The 18,837-nt window shown below is 39.1% G+C and overlaps 1 protein-coding gene across 17 annotated transcripts in view; it reads left to right on the forward strand.

Moving 5' to 3' along the window:
• Window positions 1-18,837, forward strand: part of DLGAP3 (DLG associated protein 3) — a 541,562-nt gene that overhangs the window by 479,998 nt on the left and 42,727 nt on the right. For all 17 annotated transcript variants that reach the window (XM_068269136.1, XM_068269138.1, XM_068269122.1 and 14 more), the window contains 2 exons: window positions 2,640-2,725; window positions 11,480-11,907. In XM_068269136.1, coding sequence (XP_068125237.1) covers window positions 2,640-2,725; window positions 11,480-11,907 — 514 coding nt within the window. The remainder of the gene's footprint in view (window positions 1-2,639; window positions 2,726-11,479; window positions 11,908-18,837) is intronic.

An 18,837-nucleotide genomic window follows, 5' to 3' on the forward strand; every position in this document is an offset into this window, starting at 1 on the left:
TAAAAGCTAAAATTAAATGTTTTATTGTCTCAGCTGAATGACACAGTCTTTCAGAAAGTGTGACACAGTTCAGAGCGTCAGTAACATTACAAGAGGTCCGCACACCTGCACATTTCAGTATGCATAAAGAGAAGGTAGCCTAAACGAGTGCTAAGTTCGTAAGATAGACTAATCAGTCTTAATCAAACTATACAGAGAAATGACCAGCACACCAACTGACGTTGCAATCAAAAATGGAGTATATTGTACCAAGTATTACAGTACAAATCAAGGTGCACATGCTGTATAGTAGTAGTATCAATAAAAGAAAGGAGCTATACAATCAATTGTCATCATTAATAGTATAGGTGAACACAAAAACATATACAATAATGTGCAATAATGTGCAATATACAATCAACAGGATCACTCCAATGGAGCTCTATCTATTGCAGCTTGTGGTAATTTTTTGATTGCAACTTCAGTTGGTGTTCTGGTCATTTCTCTGTACAATTCAGAGCGTCAATCATGAAACATTCACCTTTTTATCTACCCCTACACTATGAAGCTGTTTTCTGCCAGGCAAGAGCTTTATGGTTGTAATTAGTTATCAGTGAGGGTTACTATAGTCCAATTAGATCCTGACTACAGAGAAGCTGTCACTTGTATATCTGAGTGTTTAACCTTTTCAGGCAGAAAAAAAACAAGAAACAAAGCGGTAGTTATATGTATGGGTGGCACTGTACATACTGTATATGTTTATCTCATTATGTCATATGTCAGTTCAAGTACCCTATTACAAATTGACCCCACTTAGTACTGCACCAACTCTGCACTTTGATTTGTCAACATGCGACTTAAACTGGCTATAAATCTGAAAATGGAATCATGCAACTCATATGAAATCTTTCTGCATCTGTATAGTTTGAGGGTCAGCGGAGAGAATACAATTACAATAGAATTATTTGGGAAGGCCTTCATAAAATGTCACTGTATTAAGATTGCACTTGCACAAAGATTTAATGAGCATGTTGAATAGTGTGCCAGCTTTGATAAGTATATTGTTTCCCCATCTTTTGTGACAAATGTTTCCATGCAGGTTTTGAAGATGCATTTGTTCATTACCACCTATAATTATGTGTTATTTTAGGCCCTGCTACATTAAGACCTTTCGTGATGACCCAGCTTAATAGGCTCCCAGGCAGGTCACTGTGTTAGGAGCTCATTAGTCTAATTCACATAATTCTTCCCCTTTACTGCTGCAGTGACAACTGTGAGATCAGATTATCATAGCAGTCAGGGTTCCATAACTTTGCCAAACAGTCAATCAGAGCACCTCCATGAATGGAATTCTCTAATTTGCTGCTGCCATAGGCAAGTGACAGGCCAATCATGTGACAAGGCCATAGGATGCTCACAGATGACCCTTAAATAATAAAGAGTAATTAGTCATTACATTTGAATACTGCTGAATTACCAAATGTTCTTTTTGTAACAATGTTGTCCATTTTAATTTTAATAGCAAATTGTATGGTAATTCCAAGAATTCTATCAGATAAGCATTATGTTTGATTGAATCACACAGAATGAGTGTGTTTGGTATTGTTATTTTATACTACTATTAATTGGTCTACCACATTAAGGATCATTTTTGTGACCTCAATCAACATATTTGATTTTATATTTCAATGGAAACATCTGACCCTATTGCATTTTTTCATTCTTGTTAAGGTCCAGTGCTTAGCAAGTAAAGTGAAAAAGCACTACAACTAGTGGTTAAGCGTACTTAAATGAATTAGTGACAATTTATTTTAAATTTTATTTTATTTTTTTGCTTGATAGAAACAGAAAAAGGCATCATAATGCAAGAAAAGCTGTGAGAAAAGTTGACAGCACCCAAGCCTAAAGGTGGCCACACACCATACAATTTAAAGATCCAATATGCTGTGCAGCCATCTTAAAGAGGAACTGTCACGAAAATCTTAAAATTTAAAACATATACAAATATGAAGTACATTTCTTCCTGAGTAAAATGAGCCATAAATTACTTTTCTCCTATGTTCCTGTCACTTACAGTAGGTAGTAGAAACCTGACATTACCGACAGATTTTGGACTAGCCCATCTTCTCATAGGGGGGTTCTCAGGGTTTTCTTTATTTTTAAAAGCACTTAGTGAATGGCAGTTGCTCCATCCAACTGCCAAAATAGTGTGCAGTGAGCAGGGAGGTTGGCTAGCATCTTTGTATAAAGATTTTTCAGGGAATGCCTTTATTAAGAATAAAGGCCATGCTGAGAATCCCCTATGGAGAGATGGACTAGCCCAAAACCTGTCGGTAATGTCAGATTTCTACTACCTACTGTAAGTGAAAGCAACATAGGAGAAAAGTAATTTGTGGCTCATTTTACTCTGGAAGAAATGTACTTCTTATTTGTATGTGTTTTAAATTTTAAGATTTTCGCGACAGTTCCTCTAAAAGATCTACGGTATATAACTGCTGTTTTATGAAGTTATTATCACGTACCACCAACTGAATATGTACGTCTGTGTATAACTGCCATGAAGGAAAGGCTGATGTTGAGTTGAATGTAAATAACAATATTATTTTAAATTCAGAACACATTATGTAAGGTATTTCTCATAGAAATTTTATTTTCTGCAGGTTGAGACCATCTCAGACTCAGACACAGAGGGAAAGAGTCGGAGAGAGTTTCACTCTATAGGGGTTCAAGTAGAAGACGATCGAAGGTACTTATATTTTAGATTTGTAATGGCTGGTAGGACTGACCTATTCACCTGTTAGCCTGAGCAAACAGTGGGGAGAGAGGCGGAGCTACAAGGATTAAACTGAGTATCACAACTGCAAAGATTTATGGTTTGGTTTCTCTGATTTGTATCTCTTACCAGCTTTCACTTTATAGTTCTGTTTCTCTTTCATTCAGCTTCAGTGAATAGTATAGCTACTAGCAGCTGCACCACTACAATCTGACTTCTTAGACTGACAAATATAACATGCTTACTCATGAGATATAAGAGGACCCAAAATCAAAGTTTTTACCTGCTGAGAATGATGAGAACAAGTGACCGCTGGTGATATTAAATATTTACTCTCTTTTAAGATACCCAAGCAATAGTGCCTACAATCTGCATACTGTATTGTCAAAGTAACATCGAAGGACAGGAGGATAACAATGCACAATGCTTGCCAACAAGAAACCGCTCACTTGCATAAAGCTCTCCCTATTAAATAGTTCTGGTACTTTGCTACATTTTTAAGGAGAAGAGGGTAAAGTCAGATAACTTATAGAGTAGAATTTGCATGATTATCGGGAAATTTATTTATCCAAGGTATCCATAGTGCAAACAAATGGGTGGTTGTTATCAACAACCTGTCTTAAAATGGGTTTTAAGGTTCAATCACTACAGATCTACATGATCCAGGACGTCAGGAGAACTGTCAACGCTTTCACTGAAATATAACAAAAATACATTGTCAAATTAGCGTTTCATAAATATCTTAATATATGCAAATATCATGATGATCAAGTGTATTTACAGGACACCTAAAGTGAGAGGAATATTAAGGCTTCCATATTTATTTCCTTTTAAAGAGACTCTGTAACAAAATTTTCAGCCTTATTTCTTCTAGCCTATAAGTTCCATATCTGTTCTAATGTGTTCTGGATTACTGCAGCCTTTTCTAGTTGCACTGTCTCTGTAATATATCTAATCTTCTTTTCTTTGTCAAGCTTTGTCGACCCAGGGAGGAATGGGCTGCCTCTGTTGTAATGAATACAAGTTATGCACACCCCCTGCAGGCTCTGTGTGCTTTGTTTACACCTCACTTTCTGCTCTCAGTTTCAGACAAGACTGATGTCTCCGGCGTGGTCCGGGCGAGCAGCGGGGCTTCTGCGCTGGAGTCTTCTGGCGGCATCCCCGGCATCCCTCCAGCTGTGTCTTCTAACTCGCGCATGCGTCATGTGACCTTTGGGTCGCGAGCGAGTTCGAGTGAGCCTTATAGGCTCAGGAGGAGGATCTAGGAGGACTGCAGGTGATGTCACTAAGTGACATCAGCAAATTGGAGTGACTACAGGTTGGGTAATTTTGTATACAAGGCCAGAGCATTCAGTGCTCGCTAACCTTGATACTAATCAGTTCGCTGGTTCTAGGTCTAGCTAGCTACTTTGAGCTACATTGATATATTGTGTAGACACACAATATATATGTACTCCAGTTAGTCAGTCTTTATTATTTTCGTATATATTCTTGTAATATTATTGTAACATCATATTGTATATATTCTGTGTACCGACCTCTCGCTTGCCTCCTGACCTCGCTCTTGTCTAGTCCTTCTGTACCATTACTATCTGATTTATGTTACCGACTCGGCCTGTCCCTGACTCTGTTACTGCTTAATCCTTGCAATACTACTGACATCTGACTCACGTGTATAACTGCTCGATTATTTGACTACGATTTTGCATCACGCACCAGTGTGATAATATATATACACACACACGCATACTGTATACATACACACATAGTATATGTGTGTGTGTAATATATATATATATATATGTATATATATATATATATATATATATATATATATATATATATATATATATATATATATATATATACAAACATCACTTCCTGGTTAGTGACCATGTTTGTAAACACTGCCTAAAACACTGATTAAAAGCCAGGATTGCTGCATGGAGCAGCAGAAACGGCAAAGAGGGTCCAGGAGATCACAGTGACTTCATTGGTATGTTTTTTATTGTACAAATGTGACAGTACAGATTCTCTTTAAATAATGCGGATTGCCTGGCTTCCCTGCAGAGCCTCTAATACTTTTAGCCATAGACCCTAAACAAGCATGCAGATCAGATGTTTCTGACTGAAGTCTGACTGGATTTGCCACATGCCTGTTTCAGTTATGAGATTCAGACACTACTGATGCTTGAAAAATCAAGAATTGCTAGGAAATTGGTATTGTGTAAAAGGAAATAAATATGGCAGTCTCCATATTCTTCTCACTTCAGGTTTAATTTGAAGATTAATTTTGACATTCTTTTTTTTCACAGAAATAAGAACATTAAATTAACAGCTCTGACAATAACAGAGGCAAATACAGTATATGGTACTTTGCTACATTTTTAAGGAGAAGAGGGTAAAGTCAGATAACTTATAGAGTAGAATTTGCATGATTATCGGGAAATTTATTTATCCAAGGTATCCATAGTGCAAACAAATGGGTGGTTGTTATCAACAACCTGTCTTAAAATGGGTTTTACGGTTCAATCACTACAGATCTACATGATCCAGGACGTCAGGAGAACTGTCAACGCTTTCACTGAAATATAACAAAAATACATTGTCAAATTAGCGTTTCATAAATATCTTAATATATGCAAATATCATGATGATCAAGTGTATTTACAGGACACCTAAAGTGAGAGGAATATTAAGGCTTCCATATTTATTTCCTTTTAAAGAGACTCTGTAACAAAATTTTCAGCCTTATTTCTTCTAGCCTATAAGTTCCATATCTGTTCTAATGTGTTCTGGATTACTGCAGCCTTTTCTAGTTGCACTGTCTCTGTAATATATCTAATCTTCTTTTCTTTGTCAAGCTTTGTCGACCCAGGGAGGAATGGGCTGCCTCTGTTGTAATGAATACAAGTTATGCACACCCCCTGCAGGCTCTGTGTGCTTTGTTTACACCTCACTTTCTGCTCTCAGTTTCAGACAAGACTGATGTCTCCGGCGTGGTCCGGGCGAGCAGCGGGGCTTCTGCGCTGGAGTCTTCTGGCGGCATCCCCGGCATCCCTCCAGCTGTGTCTTCTAACTCGCGCATGCGTCATGTGACCTTTGGGTCGCGAGCGAGTTCGAGTGAGCCTTATAGGCTCAGGAGGAGGATCTAGGAGGACTGCAGGTGATGTCACTAAGTGACATCAGCAAATTGGAGTGACTACAGGTTGGGTAATTTTGTATACAAGGCCAGAGCATTCAGTGCTCGCTAACCTTGATACTAATCAGTTCGCTGGTTCTAGGTCTAGCTAGCTACTTTGAGCTACACTGATATATTGTGTAGACACACAATATATATGTACTCCAGTTAGTCAGTCTTTATTATTTTCGTATATATTCTTGTAATATTATTGTAACATCATATTGTATATATTCTGTGTACCGACCTCTCGCTTGCCTCCTGACCTCGCTCTTGTCTAGTCCTTCTGTACCATTACTATCTGATTTATGTTACCGACTCGGCCTGTCCCTGACTCTGTTACTGCTTAATCCTTGCAATACTACTGACATCTGACTCACGTGTATAACTGCTCGATTATTTGACTACGATTTTGCATCACGCACCAGTGTGATAATATATATACACACACACACATGCATACTGTATACATACACACATAGTGTATGTGCGTGTGTAATATATATATATATATATATGTATATATATATATATATATATATATATTTATATATATATATATATATATATATATATATATATATATATATATACAAACATCACTTCCTGGTTAGTGACCATGTTTGTAAACACTGCCTAAAACACTGATTAAAAGCCAGGATTGCTGCATGGAGCAGCAGAAACGGCAAAGAGGGTCCAGGAGATCACAGTGACTTCATTGGTATGTTTTTTATTGTACAAATTTGACAGTACAGATTCTCTTTAAATAATGCGGATTGCCTGGCTTCCCTGCAGAGCCTCTAATACTTTTAGCCATAGACCCTAAACAAGCATGCAGATCAGATGTTTCTGACTGAAGTCTGACTGGATTTGCCACATGCCTGTTTCAGTTATGAGATTCAGACACTACTGATGCTTGAAAAATCAAGAATTGCTAGGAAATTGGTATTGTGTAAAAGGAAATAAATATGGCAGTCTCCATATTCTTCTCACTTCAGGTTTAATTTGAAGATTAATTTTGACATTCTTTTTTTTCACAGAAATAAGAACATTAAATTAACAGCTCTGACAATAACAGAGGCAAATACAGTATATACTCAGTTTTAAAGTGAATAAATGTGTTTTTTTGTTCCTGTCAGGATAGTCTTTTGTTTCCACCAACTATTAAAAAATCAAGGTTGTTGATAAACCTAGCAGTGTTAGTGGCAAACCCATAATGTGACCTTCCTTCATGATCTGTAGCTACTGGATGAGGCGTGCAATGTTTTGTCAGCATAGTCATGTATATTGTTTCTTGAACAAAAGGATTCATTCAGAGACAGTACAACCATATAACATGTAACAACTAAATAGGCAGCATACTGGTTTATTTGAACATTAATGGTCCAATTTATAAACACGTGGCAATCTGCTGATCTCACTTTCAGAATGGCCAACACAATTTAGATTTTTGGCCAAATAAAGTGAGCGGCACAAATGGCTTCACTATGCATTGCAAAACCAGTCAGGCAGAGAGGAAGCAGCAACTGTGGCTGCACTTGTGTTTCAATGCTGAGTGCTGGCCTATTGAAAGTGGTTTTAAATCAGGATGATACAATACCCTACTGCTACTACTATTGAAAGTGGATTTGTAAGCAGAGCAGGTAGATTGCTTAACAGTATGCAAATGTTTCCATCTAGCTAGTTAATAATAACCTGATTTGGTGAATGATCAATCAGTCCCCCATGAGAAATCCATCAGGTGATATTAACTGATGTATCACCTTACTCTACTGGAGCTTTATAAGATTTAATCCGAAATGTGATTGTGAATTAATGTTACTGCTACTGACTGGTAGTGTTTGAAATCTTTATTAGGTGGTTTATTAGTTAGATCAGTCACAGTCAGTTGATTCCTAGCAGATGCAATCATAGTGATCCAAATCTGCCAAAAATATAGACCTGTGTGTCTGGCCAACATTAGTCTACAGATGGCAGGTTGGCCAAAGATGTTTGCAAGCTATTTACACTTTCTATGATAATCTTTATTACGTAACACATATCTAACCTGAAGGAGGACTAAAATTAAACTATAACTTTGATTCCAACAATGTAAAAGGAGGGGTTGGTGGTGGGGTTTACTTAATTTATGTAGTCAACAGTATTTATTAGCAAGTAGTCGAGGGGTGTGATCTGTGTGCCTAGACAGCGATATATAGGCCTCTTAGATCCATATTCTTACCTATACTCCGACTCCTTGTAAGTCATTTTCAATAATCGGTAGCTGGATCTCTCATTATAAATTGTTGGAATGAAAGTTATATTTTAATTTTAGTCCTCCTTTAGGTTAGAAATATATTTAGTATGCTAAATAAGGTAGTGTGTGTTATTTAGTATCTTTATTAGACAGAGAAGAGGTACAATGAAGGAACCCATTTTTATACTTCAGGAAAAGATGGAAACCTGTTTCTTTATACAAAAGAAATATTATGTGGTAACTGTATTCAAGTCAGTCATTATAGTGGAACAGCATGTAATAACTAAATATGCAGATCCATAGAAACCTGGAAAGCAATGTAGTAATAGAGTTATAGTCTAATATGCAGTAAGGTATAATCACACACCAGGCTACTGTTTCTAAGGACACACAGGAAAGTATAATAGCATGCTTCTAGCTGTAGGGAAGAGGACTGTAATAACAATCAGTTAAATGTGCACAGCTAAATAAATTCATGAAAGAGAATGTAAACATTTAGAATGCACATATTTCTCGTGAAGTTGGATACCACTGCAGATGGAATCCTATGTATAGGAGACACTCTATAAGGAACACAATTCAAATACAGGGGTTTATGAAAGACAATCATGTGTGCAGAAGGAGATAGACTGCTGAGTTCCTTCTATCTGTCTGTCTCCATGGGGTACCTGCCTAACAATGTCCATTTGATGCACTGCTCTCATAGCACACCTCTGACATGTGTTACCATAGCGATAAATCACCCTGAGAATGCTGGGAAAGTATCAAACCCAATGCTAAATATTAACCCCAGCTGCTCAGAATGGTACTGAGGGTAGACTGAAAAAAATGGTCTGCTGAAATGATGATTCATATGGATGACTGCTCCAGCATTATGTATAGGTGACTCATTTTGTTTGCAAAAGTAAAAGCTAATCAAAAAGTTTTTTTTTCTTGTTTTTTTTTTAATACGGTATTGGTAGGAATATCACCAAATGCTATGCAGACTATGTAAGGTAAGGAGGCAGGAGAGGCAGAGCAGGATTATCCACCAGGCAACCTAGGCCTGCGCTTGGGGCCTAGTGGCCAGGGCCCACCTGCCACCTTCTATGACCTCTCTCCACTTCACCTTACCAAATGGACCACAAGTGAGCCCTAAATCCACTACCTTGCCTAGGGTCCCATTACATCCTAATCCATCTCTGAGGGGATTGCCACGGATGACCACACAATATATATATATATATATATATATATATATATAAAATATCTCTTGCTGGTGCATTAAAATGCTAACACTAGTCCTAAGCCCTCATATTACATATATCTTTTGGCAGTGTATTTTGATGGATTAAATTGAACACATTAAAGAAAAAGAATAAGTGCACATATACTGTGCAGTTCTCATATCAAGAGCTTTCAAAAAAGCTACTGCCATTCCCTTACTGGCATTGCCCATTCTAGCCTCGCTTTACCAGCTGACGCTGCTCTTTTGCCACCAGTTGCTTGTAAGCACAGGCCCTGCAACTCTGTTGCAATGCGGTTGATCTAAGATAGAAGTGTGGATCTGAGCTAACCTTAAAGGGGAACCCACGGTGAGAGGGATATGGAGGTTTCCTTATTTATTTCCTTGTATAGACCGCCAGTTTCCTGGCCGCCCTGTTGATCTTTTGGCATAAGTAGTATCTGAGTTAAAACCCTGAAACCAGCATATGGCTAATCTAGTAAAACCTGAGTCATCTGAGTCAGAGTACCTGATCTGTTGCATGCTTCTTCAGGGTCTATGGCTAAAAGTATTAAAGACACAGGATCAGCAAGGCTGCCAGGCAACTGGTATTGGTTAAGAGGAAATAAATATGGCAGCCTCCATATCCCTCCCAACTCGGGATCCCTTTAATTCTATATGACATGTGTGCCAACTTTTTGAAGTGGGAAGGAGCCATACCTTGTAGTGTAAACATATTCAGAGCTTAAACACGTCCAATTATGCGGGCCACATTCTTAGCCATTATTCAGTGTTTCATAGTTAATGTATGCCTGCAATAGTCACAAAAGTCATACCTATCCATACCATCAGAAATAATGACCGAGAGAGTGGAAGAGGGATTTAGTTAAAAATCTGAATTGTCCCTCTAATGGTGGCCATACATGGTACAATTTTTTTCATCCAATCTTACCATTTCTATGTAGTATAAGGGTAAATTAAGTGAATATACTGAAAGGATCATTTAGGCAGTTCCCTTATATTACATAGAAATGGTAAGATTGTATGAAAAAATTGTACCATGTATGGTCACCATAAGACTGGGACAATTGTTGGGACATACATCTATGTGCATGGCATTGCAAGCACCGTGGCAATGTCTGCCACAGAATGAGTGCACAGTGTGAGTAGACATATTCTTTTTTTGCGAGTGAAAAGCAGTAGAAGCTAGCATCAGCTCAAGGGAGATCTTCACTACTGCAGATACACAAGTAAGGAGTGCTGCTGATTTTATTGCAGGGCTCTCGGGAGCAACTTAATAAGCACTCTTTGTAGTGTTCAGGGTGTTTTGAATATGGAATTATTTGGCCATCATGTTATTATTAGTTTGTATTATTTGTGTAAACTGGGCTGAAGCATAATACACAATGCATAAGACTGCACAGTCTTACAGTCTGCAGCTGTTTATAAACCAATCCTTAGGGACAGAGTGATGGGATGAGTTATAAAATTAATGTTTCATTTCTATAGGTTTCACTATATAAATCTGATTCTCTGGCTCATATATCTGCTGTATGAGCTTTATGAACGGTTTAAAGCTTTTCTGTCACCATGTTCCATATTTAAATATAACCAGGCTGCGATCTGCAGCAAGGCCACGTAACCTAAAGGTCAGGATAGACGCTTTTATATGGATTGCAGATAACTTCTTGTCTTTTTATATTGTTATTGCATTGTTACGTGAAGCCTCAGGGAAAGTTTGTTGGCAGATTATAATTGACACTATAAAATATAACAACTGCAGTGGATATATAAAAATACAACTAAAGGCAATGAGGAACGTGTTTAATACATTAATATAACTATTTTTATATCCTGCTCTACATTTATACCTCTCAACTGACAGATATTTGCTTTTATGTTTTTCTTGTTACACCTATTTTACCGATAAAAAAATAATATAATAAAAGGACTACATTACACAGTTCTGACAAACTCGTCTTTATGTTGGTTAGGATGGAAAGAACAAATGTCCTTTTGAAATCGATTCTCATTAATACCATTCAAGAAGTGTATCTCAATGTTACAAGTTATATATCTTTAACAGCATTTTCTGTTTACCACCAGGAAAGCCAGATTTAAGCGTTCTAACAGTGTGACAGCTGGAGTTCAGGCTGACCTAGAGCTTGAAGGCTTTCCAGGACTTACTGTTCCCACAGAAGATAAGGGCCTGCAATTTGGATGCTCATTTCAACGTCACTCCTCTGAACCTTCAGACACCAGCCAGCAGTATTCGGTGTATAAAACAGTGCACACACAAGGTCAGTGGGCATATCGAGAAGACTATCAAATGCAGTATGATCCATCTGAAGAAGCTCGTCAAGAGTCGTGGATGGACAGAGCCGCTCATAGCCTCCCCGACTCTGGAAGAGCATCTCCTTGTCATCGTGATGGGGAATGGTTTATCAAGATGTTGCAGGCAGAAGTGGAAAGGATGGAAAGCTGGTGCCAACAGATGGAGAGGGATGCAGAAGAATATGACCTGCCAGAAGAGAGTAAGTATTGCTGTATTGTTATCATTAGACATACGACAGGCCACCATACATTATTAGATGTAGCCTACACACATCGATTTTCCCATTTGAATTCCAGCAGGTTCAATCACTCTGATCAAATATGCTGGGAATCTGTTGTACAACTTGTCAGAGTGATTGTAATTTCGATCAATGTTTGCCAAAAAATTGGGAAAAATTATCGAACCCCCAGTTGGAAAATCTCAGCCAATTTGGAGCAGGGCAGTTGAGGTGGTAGTTTGATGTCCCATTTCGTTGCACTACATGGAGCAGTAAATTACTGTGGTTTGTGCTGAAATCTATTGAAAATCAGTGTGCTGTGTGGTAGCAATCAATCCCTCTCTGATCAGATTCTGATCAGAGAGGGAGCAATCATTTTGCCACATTCGGTGGCAATCTATGTTTGTATGGTCACCTTTTGTGTATGGTGGATGGTGTAATGGTTAAGGGCTCTGCCTGTTCAGTAAGCCAGCACCTATTCAGTAGGAGACCTTAGGCAAGTTTCCCTAACACTGCTACTGCCTATAGAGCGTATCTGGCGCTTTGAGTCTGCCAGGAGAAAAGCGTGATATAAATGTTATTTGTCTTGTCTTGTCTTTAGGTGAGGTAAATAATCGATATATGCCATAAATCCTTTATCTGGATACTACCCCAAACTGTTTCATATTACATTAAATGTTGGCAGACATCTGATGGAATATCAATCTCACCTCACCACCACTAGCTTTATGTTGTTTGATGCATCCCCCCCTTTCCTGCCACCCTGTATCCACCCACATTGATCTGATAAAAAATGGCCTTTGCTGTACAATGTTTGCGCTACAAAACAGTCAAACATGCGTTTGTTACAATTATTGTTTTCATGAGAATTGATTAAAGAAAGCATGTGACTTGAAAAAAAAAAAAAAAAAAAAAGGTTAAATACTCACCCATATAACAGGATGCCTCTAGATGGGCCATAGCCTTCCCAATCCATCTTGGTGCACACTGCTGCTGTGGAGGACCCCTCCAAACTTATTATAATATACTAGGATGTGTGATATATGTTCTCGTGGCCGCGCTCCCCTCTTTGTGAAAGTGTAGGCACAAACTAGAGAGTCCTGGTCAGCAGCGGTGGAGTTGAGGATCATTCAGAGTAGTGTTACTGTTCGAATCCGAGTTTCCAAGTAAGGAAATGCCATACACAGCAGTTCAGCACCATTACTTGCGGAAAGAGTAATGGAGTTGGGTTCCATGTCACGGTACTTATGACTCCGATACTTCTTCCTAAAAAAAAAACAGATTCGAGCAATAACATTTATCTCTTTACATGGGTGAATACGTAACTTTTTGCTCCAAGTCACAAGTTTGCTTTAAAATATGTAATAGTATATGGCGACCTTTAGAAGTTGTACTACTTTGGAACACAAGTTGTGTTATCAGAAGAGGTTTCAGCCTGTCTGCACTCTGCAGTACTGCTGAGCATAACATGAAAGATCTCCACTGGCACTGAAAGGAAAAGAACCAGAACCATTTGTGACTGATCAGTTAGCAGGCAGCATGTTAATTAGCAACCACCAATGACTTTGGTTAACTAAATTTTTTTCCCTGCATGGATCACTGCAGATCTGCATGCCAGTCGATTTTTTTCCTGCTCTTAATTAGTCTGTCCTGAATCTTGCATGCACAGAATGTTTGTAATTTTTGCAGTTGCGGTGATAAATGTGTAGCTGCGGCTGTAGCCCATATTAGCTGGAACTTCTGTAACTCTCAATGAATTATCTGTAGCTGCAAGTTTAGCATCTACCAAATGTCACTTCCTCCTTAGCTTTTCTTTAACAACCTATCACCTCCTCCAGACATATGTCACAGTCATTTGTGTCAACAGTGGAGATGCCTTTATGCCTTGTGAAATGGTGTTGGGGGTGTGTTAATGACACTGGAGTAGATAGTAGAACAGGGCAGTCTTTAGTTCAGACAAAGATTTAGTGCAGCCAGACTGCATGTAAACGGACTGTTCGTGACTAATTAAAGAACAACTGAAGGGAGAGGGATATGGAGGCTGACATATTTATTGCCTTTTAAGCAATACTAGTTGCCTGGCTGTCCTGCAGATCCTCTGTCTCTAACACTTTTAGCCATAGACCCTGAACAAGCATGCAGCAGATCAGGTGTTTCTGACACTATTGTCGCATCTGACAAGATTAGCTGCATGCTTATTTCTGGTGTGATTCATAGTCAATTATCTTTCTGCTGTGAACACCACTCTGATTAAAGCCAGATGTATTCCACCTAAGATCATCGGTGGTAAATGTGCATTCTGTTTAGTACACTCTTCTTTCAATAAAAATGGCATGGCAGCCTTACTTCCACAAATACTGTTTAATAGCTCAAAAACATAAACATTGCATAGCATGTCTCACAAAGGCCACTGCCTGCATATTAGGTTGGGCTTGGTTATAGCATTTCTCAGTCTCTCTGGGGTTGATGTCCACCCACTACTGTGAGCCGATTGCGGCGTCCCGCTGTTTGCTCGTCTGTGTGATGGTAAGGTTCAAAGTCCGGTGCTCTCCCACTGTCCTGGCTGTTTTGTGTAGCGTGATAGCATCAGATATGCTGGCTCTGCCCTACCTGTTTTGTCCTCCAATCTGGATTCATCAGTGAGCCATGCTGCCGCTAATTGTTTTTACACATGGGGAGCGGTGGAGACCTGGGGAAGACCGGAGGACCACACAGGGGGACGATACAGGGAGTCCCCGACACCATGGCGCGTCGGCGATTCGTATTGGCAGGCGTTCATAAGTCAGGGACTCCCTGTCTTTAGAATATAAGATGCAGGGATTTTTTTCTCCCCATTTTTGGGGAGAAAAAGTGTGTCTTATGTACAAAATATGTAGTTATTAAAGCGGAATATAACCCAGCATTTCAACTTTGCTCTAAAACATTATTTACAACATATTATATGCAACCAGCATTTTTTTTTTTACTAGACCAGCATTGGAAGGGTTACACACAGAGCTTTAAAGTTCCGTGGAGAGAAATGCTGCCGCAGCCAAAGTTTAGATAGATACATTTAAGTAAACACAATGTAACAAGTGGTGAATGTGACACACACTCTCTGACTGTGCAGGAGCTACACTTAAATGTATCTATCTAAACTTCGGCTGCGCAGCACTTCTCTCCACGGAACTTTAAAGCTCTGTGTGTAACCCTTCTAATGCTGGTCTAGTAAAAAAAAAAATGCTGGTTGCATATAATATGCTGTAAATAATGTTTTAGAGCAAAGTTGAAATGCTTGGTTATATTCCGCTTTAATGTTTGATACTGTACATACACATGTTTCAAAACCGTATAAGTTACTTAAATTTGTCTTTTTTCAACATATTTTTTGTAAAACATTAAGCATATACAAAGCTCTTTAGACTCAGACTGGGAGCATGCTTGGCCCCCATAATCACGCCCCATACTTGAGAGTAGTTATTGGTATCGAACCAGAAATAGTTCCTGCTGGTGGAGAACTTCAACAACTTGTCAAATAACTGTATTTACTCCATTGTTTATAAATCTTGCCTGTTACTTAAAGCAGGGGTCCCCAACCTTTTCCGGCCCGGGGACCACTTTCTGACCAAAGGGAGTTTAGTTGCTCCAGTATGGCTAGTATAGTTACCCCAGTATAGCGATCAGTATGGGTAGGTAGTGCCCCAGTATAGCTAGTATAGTGCCCAGTATAGCTAGTATAGTGCCCAGTATAGCTAGTATAGTGCCCCAGTATAGCTAGTATAGTGCCCCAGTATAGCTAGTATAGTGCCCAGTATGACTAGTATAGTGCCCAGTATAGCTAGTATAGTGCCCCAGTATAGCTAGTATAGTGCCACAGTATAGCTAGTATAGTGCCACAGTATAGCTAGTATAGTGCCCAGTATGGCTAGTATAGTGCCCCAGTATAGCTAGTATAGTGCCCAGTATAGCTAGTATAGTGCCCAGTATGGCTAGTATAGTGCCCAGTATAGCTAGTGTAGTGCCTCAGTATAGCTAGTATAGTGCCCCAGTATAGCTAGTATAGTGCCCAGTATAGCTAGTATAGTGTCCAGTATAGCTAGTAAAGTGCCCAGTATAACTAGTATAGTGCCCAGTATAACTAGTATAGTGCCCCAGTATAGCTAATATAGTGCCCACTATAGCTAGTATAGTGCCCAGTATAGCTAATATAGTGCCCAGTATAGCTAATATAGTGACCAGTATAGCTAGTATAGTGCCCAGTATAGCTAGTATAGTGCCCAGTATAGCTAGTAAAGTGCCTAGTATAGCTAGTATAGTGCCCAGTATAGCTAGTAAAGTGCCTAGTATAGTGCCCAGTATAGCTAGTATAGCTCCCAGTATAGTGCCCAGTATAGCTAGTAAAGTGCCTAGTATAGTGCCCAGTATAGCTAGTATAGCGCCTTAGTGTGGGTGGGTGTGTAGGTAGTTCCCCCCGCGGCTGCCGCTCCTGTTACCTTATGAGCGGTGGCCGCTTCCTTCCTCATATTCCCCCAGGCGCCGCTCTCCTCTAATCTGCATCTTTTATTACAGCATCGCGTATTGCGGCTGCTGTAAGGAAGGGAAGGAAGCGTGGCAGTGGCTTCCTGTAGCGGCGATATGCATCGCCGTTACCATGGGAACCCTGCCGCGCTTCCTTCCCTTCCTTACAGCAGCCGCAATACATATGTGACAATGGTGTGCTGACCTGATCTTACCTGCAACTCTTGACTTTGGGGTGACATCGCTTGGCACCCAAGTCTAACACCCAGCATACGGGTAAGGTGTGCCACTCCAAAACCTACTATGCATTCCCTTTAAAGTAGATCTGTAACCCAAAATGTGCCATCTTCACTGACTGCAGCAATACACACCTTGAAGGCCACCATAACAGTATACTGGGTTAGTGTCCTCTTGCAGTCACTACTAGTCCCTGTATGCCGCCAGTAATATCTCCGACTTTAAAGTCGGAGATATTGATTCAGGTAAAGGAAGATCTCTTCCCTCTTTGATCGCCCTGTTGCTGCCCATCTCTGCACTATTGCCGCCCATCTCTGCTCTCTTTTGCATAACCCCACCCCTCTGTGCTCTTTCCTGTGTGGCTCTCCAGGCTCATTGTTCAGAGAGCGAGCCAGGATGTCTGCCCCAATGCATAAATATGTATGTCTTCAATGTGACCCCCTAATGTTATTGGTGTCAGTTTCACCACTCTCCGCCACCAATTTCATGTTTTTTTTTAATTATTAATAAATCCAACCCTGAACGTAGTTGGGGGTCGTGGCAATATTGAGAAAAAAGCCAATTTATGAATGAAAATAAAAACATGACAACGGCAGTGGGGAGCTGCAAAACTGACACCAATAACATTAGGGGATCACACTGCAGACATACATATGTTTATACATATCTATATACACGTTTACAGATCTGCTTTAATATTGCAGAACAATTTGTGAGACTGTATACTGTGGTATATATATATATATATATATATATATATATATATACATGGACTTTATGTCAGCTATACAAAGGAAAAGGGGTTTAGAACATAAAGAGAGAATAACATTTAACTCTTGTAAACGGAGTATTACATCTAGTGTATCCTTAAAAAAAGGAAGAAATAGTTGGTATGTGAGGGTGTAAAAAATTATCCAAATATTTCCCCACCCGATAGGTGGGCAGGTGAATACATAAAACAATAGGTCTACCGAGTGGGGCTTCAGAATTTTTATGCATGTTAGGTAATACCTACAGTACAGGTATTCTAGGATGTTGTACTTTCAGATAGTTTAATGCCTGGCTATTAAGAATCCCCATATAAAGGCCCTCTGAAAGGATCATCTCCAACTCATGTTGGAATTGTTTGGTAGGGTTACCCTTTACAAATTTTTTTAAGTAGATTCACCTTATAACTGCTGCTAATTTCATTCAAATACAGCTCTTTCTGCCCCTCTTGTCAGCAGGTTTTATCACACAGGATTTATTTTTGCTCATTTCTTTCAATGTCACAACCTCTTTTTTTTCTTAAATGAACTCTCCTGTGCTTGTTGGTCTCAATGTTTATTTCTGTAAATTCTCCACAAACCAGTCTTTTAATAATATCAATGTGATGGTTATTTGGTCATTTTGGATTAAACAGTAAAGGAGAACTATGCAAAGAATGATCTGTGGCAGCTTCATTTCGTAGTGAGTCAGTTTTCAATAAAAAATTCTTATTGTTTAATTTACAAACATACCTATTGATGTCAATGTACGTTTGAACATGGTGTAATCTAATGTGAGGTATAAATTTGAGCCCTTTTTCCAGCATATCTTTATTTGAGGGTGCTCTATTTGAGGGCACTTAGGGTGCTTCGTAAATTACTTTTTTTTCTTATGTTGTTATCATTTTCAGTAGGTATTTTTAATCTGGCAGTTCTGGCAAGTTGCTTCTATCTGGCCCTCAGCTTAATACATTTGAATTTCCTGCCAGGAGAAATTTGAATTTGCACTGAGTAACCTCTTTCCTTACACTGGGACATAGGGCCTAATTGCTGTTGTCTCCAATCTTGCACTCAGTCATTCAAATTGTGAAAATGAGTCACTGCTGTTTGGGTACATCATGTGTCCCACACTGAACATTGACCAGAAAAAGCAAAGCAGAAGAGTCTGAGAAGGTCAGAGAATTATAGACAAGCATTTTAAAGGCAATGCCATAAGACCATATCCGAGCAGCTTAATGTTCCTGTGACAACAGCTATAAATATTAGATTAAAAAAGACAAACCGCTCCTGGCACTAAATGTATATTATGCAATTCTCATTCCATTCTATAATGTATTACATAATCAGTGATCACCGGAAAACAATGTCACAGTCAATGCTTAAAAGAAACCCGAGGTGAGAGACATATGGAGACTGTCATATTTATTTCATT

Source organism: Hyperolius riggenbachi, chromosome 2, assembly GCF_040937935.1.
Source record: "Hyperolius riggenbachi isolate aHypRig1 chromosome 2, aHypRig1.pri, whole genome shotgun sequence".
NCBI lineage: Eukaryota > Metazoa > Chordata > Amphibia > Anura > Hyperoliidae > Hyperolius > Hyperolius riggenbachi.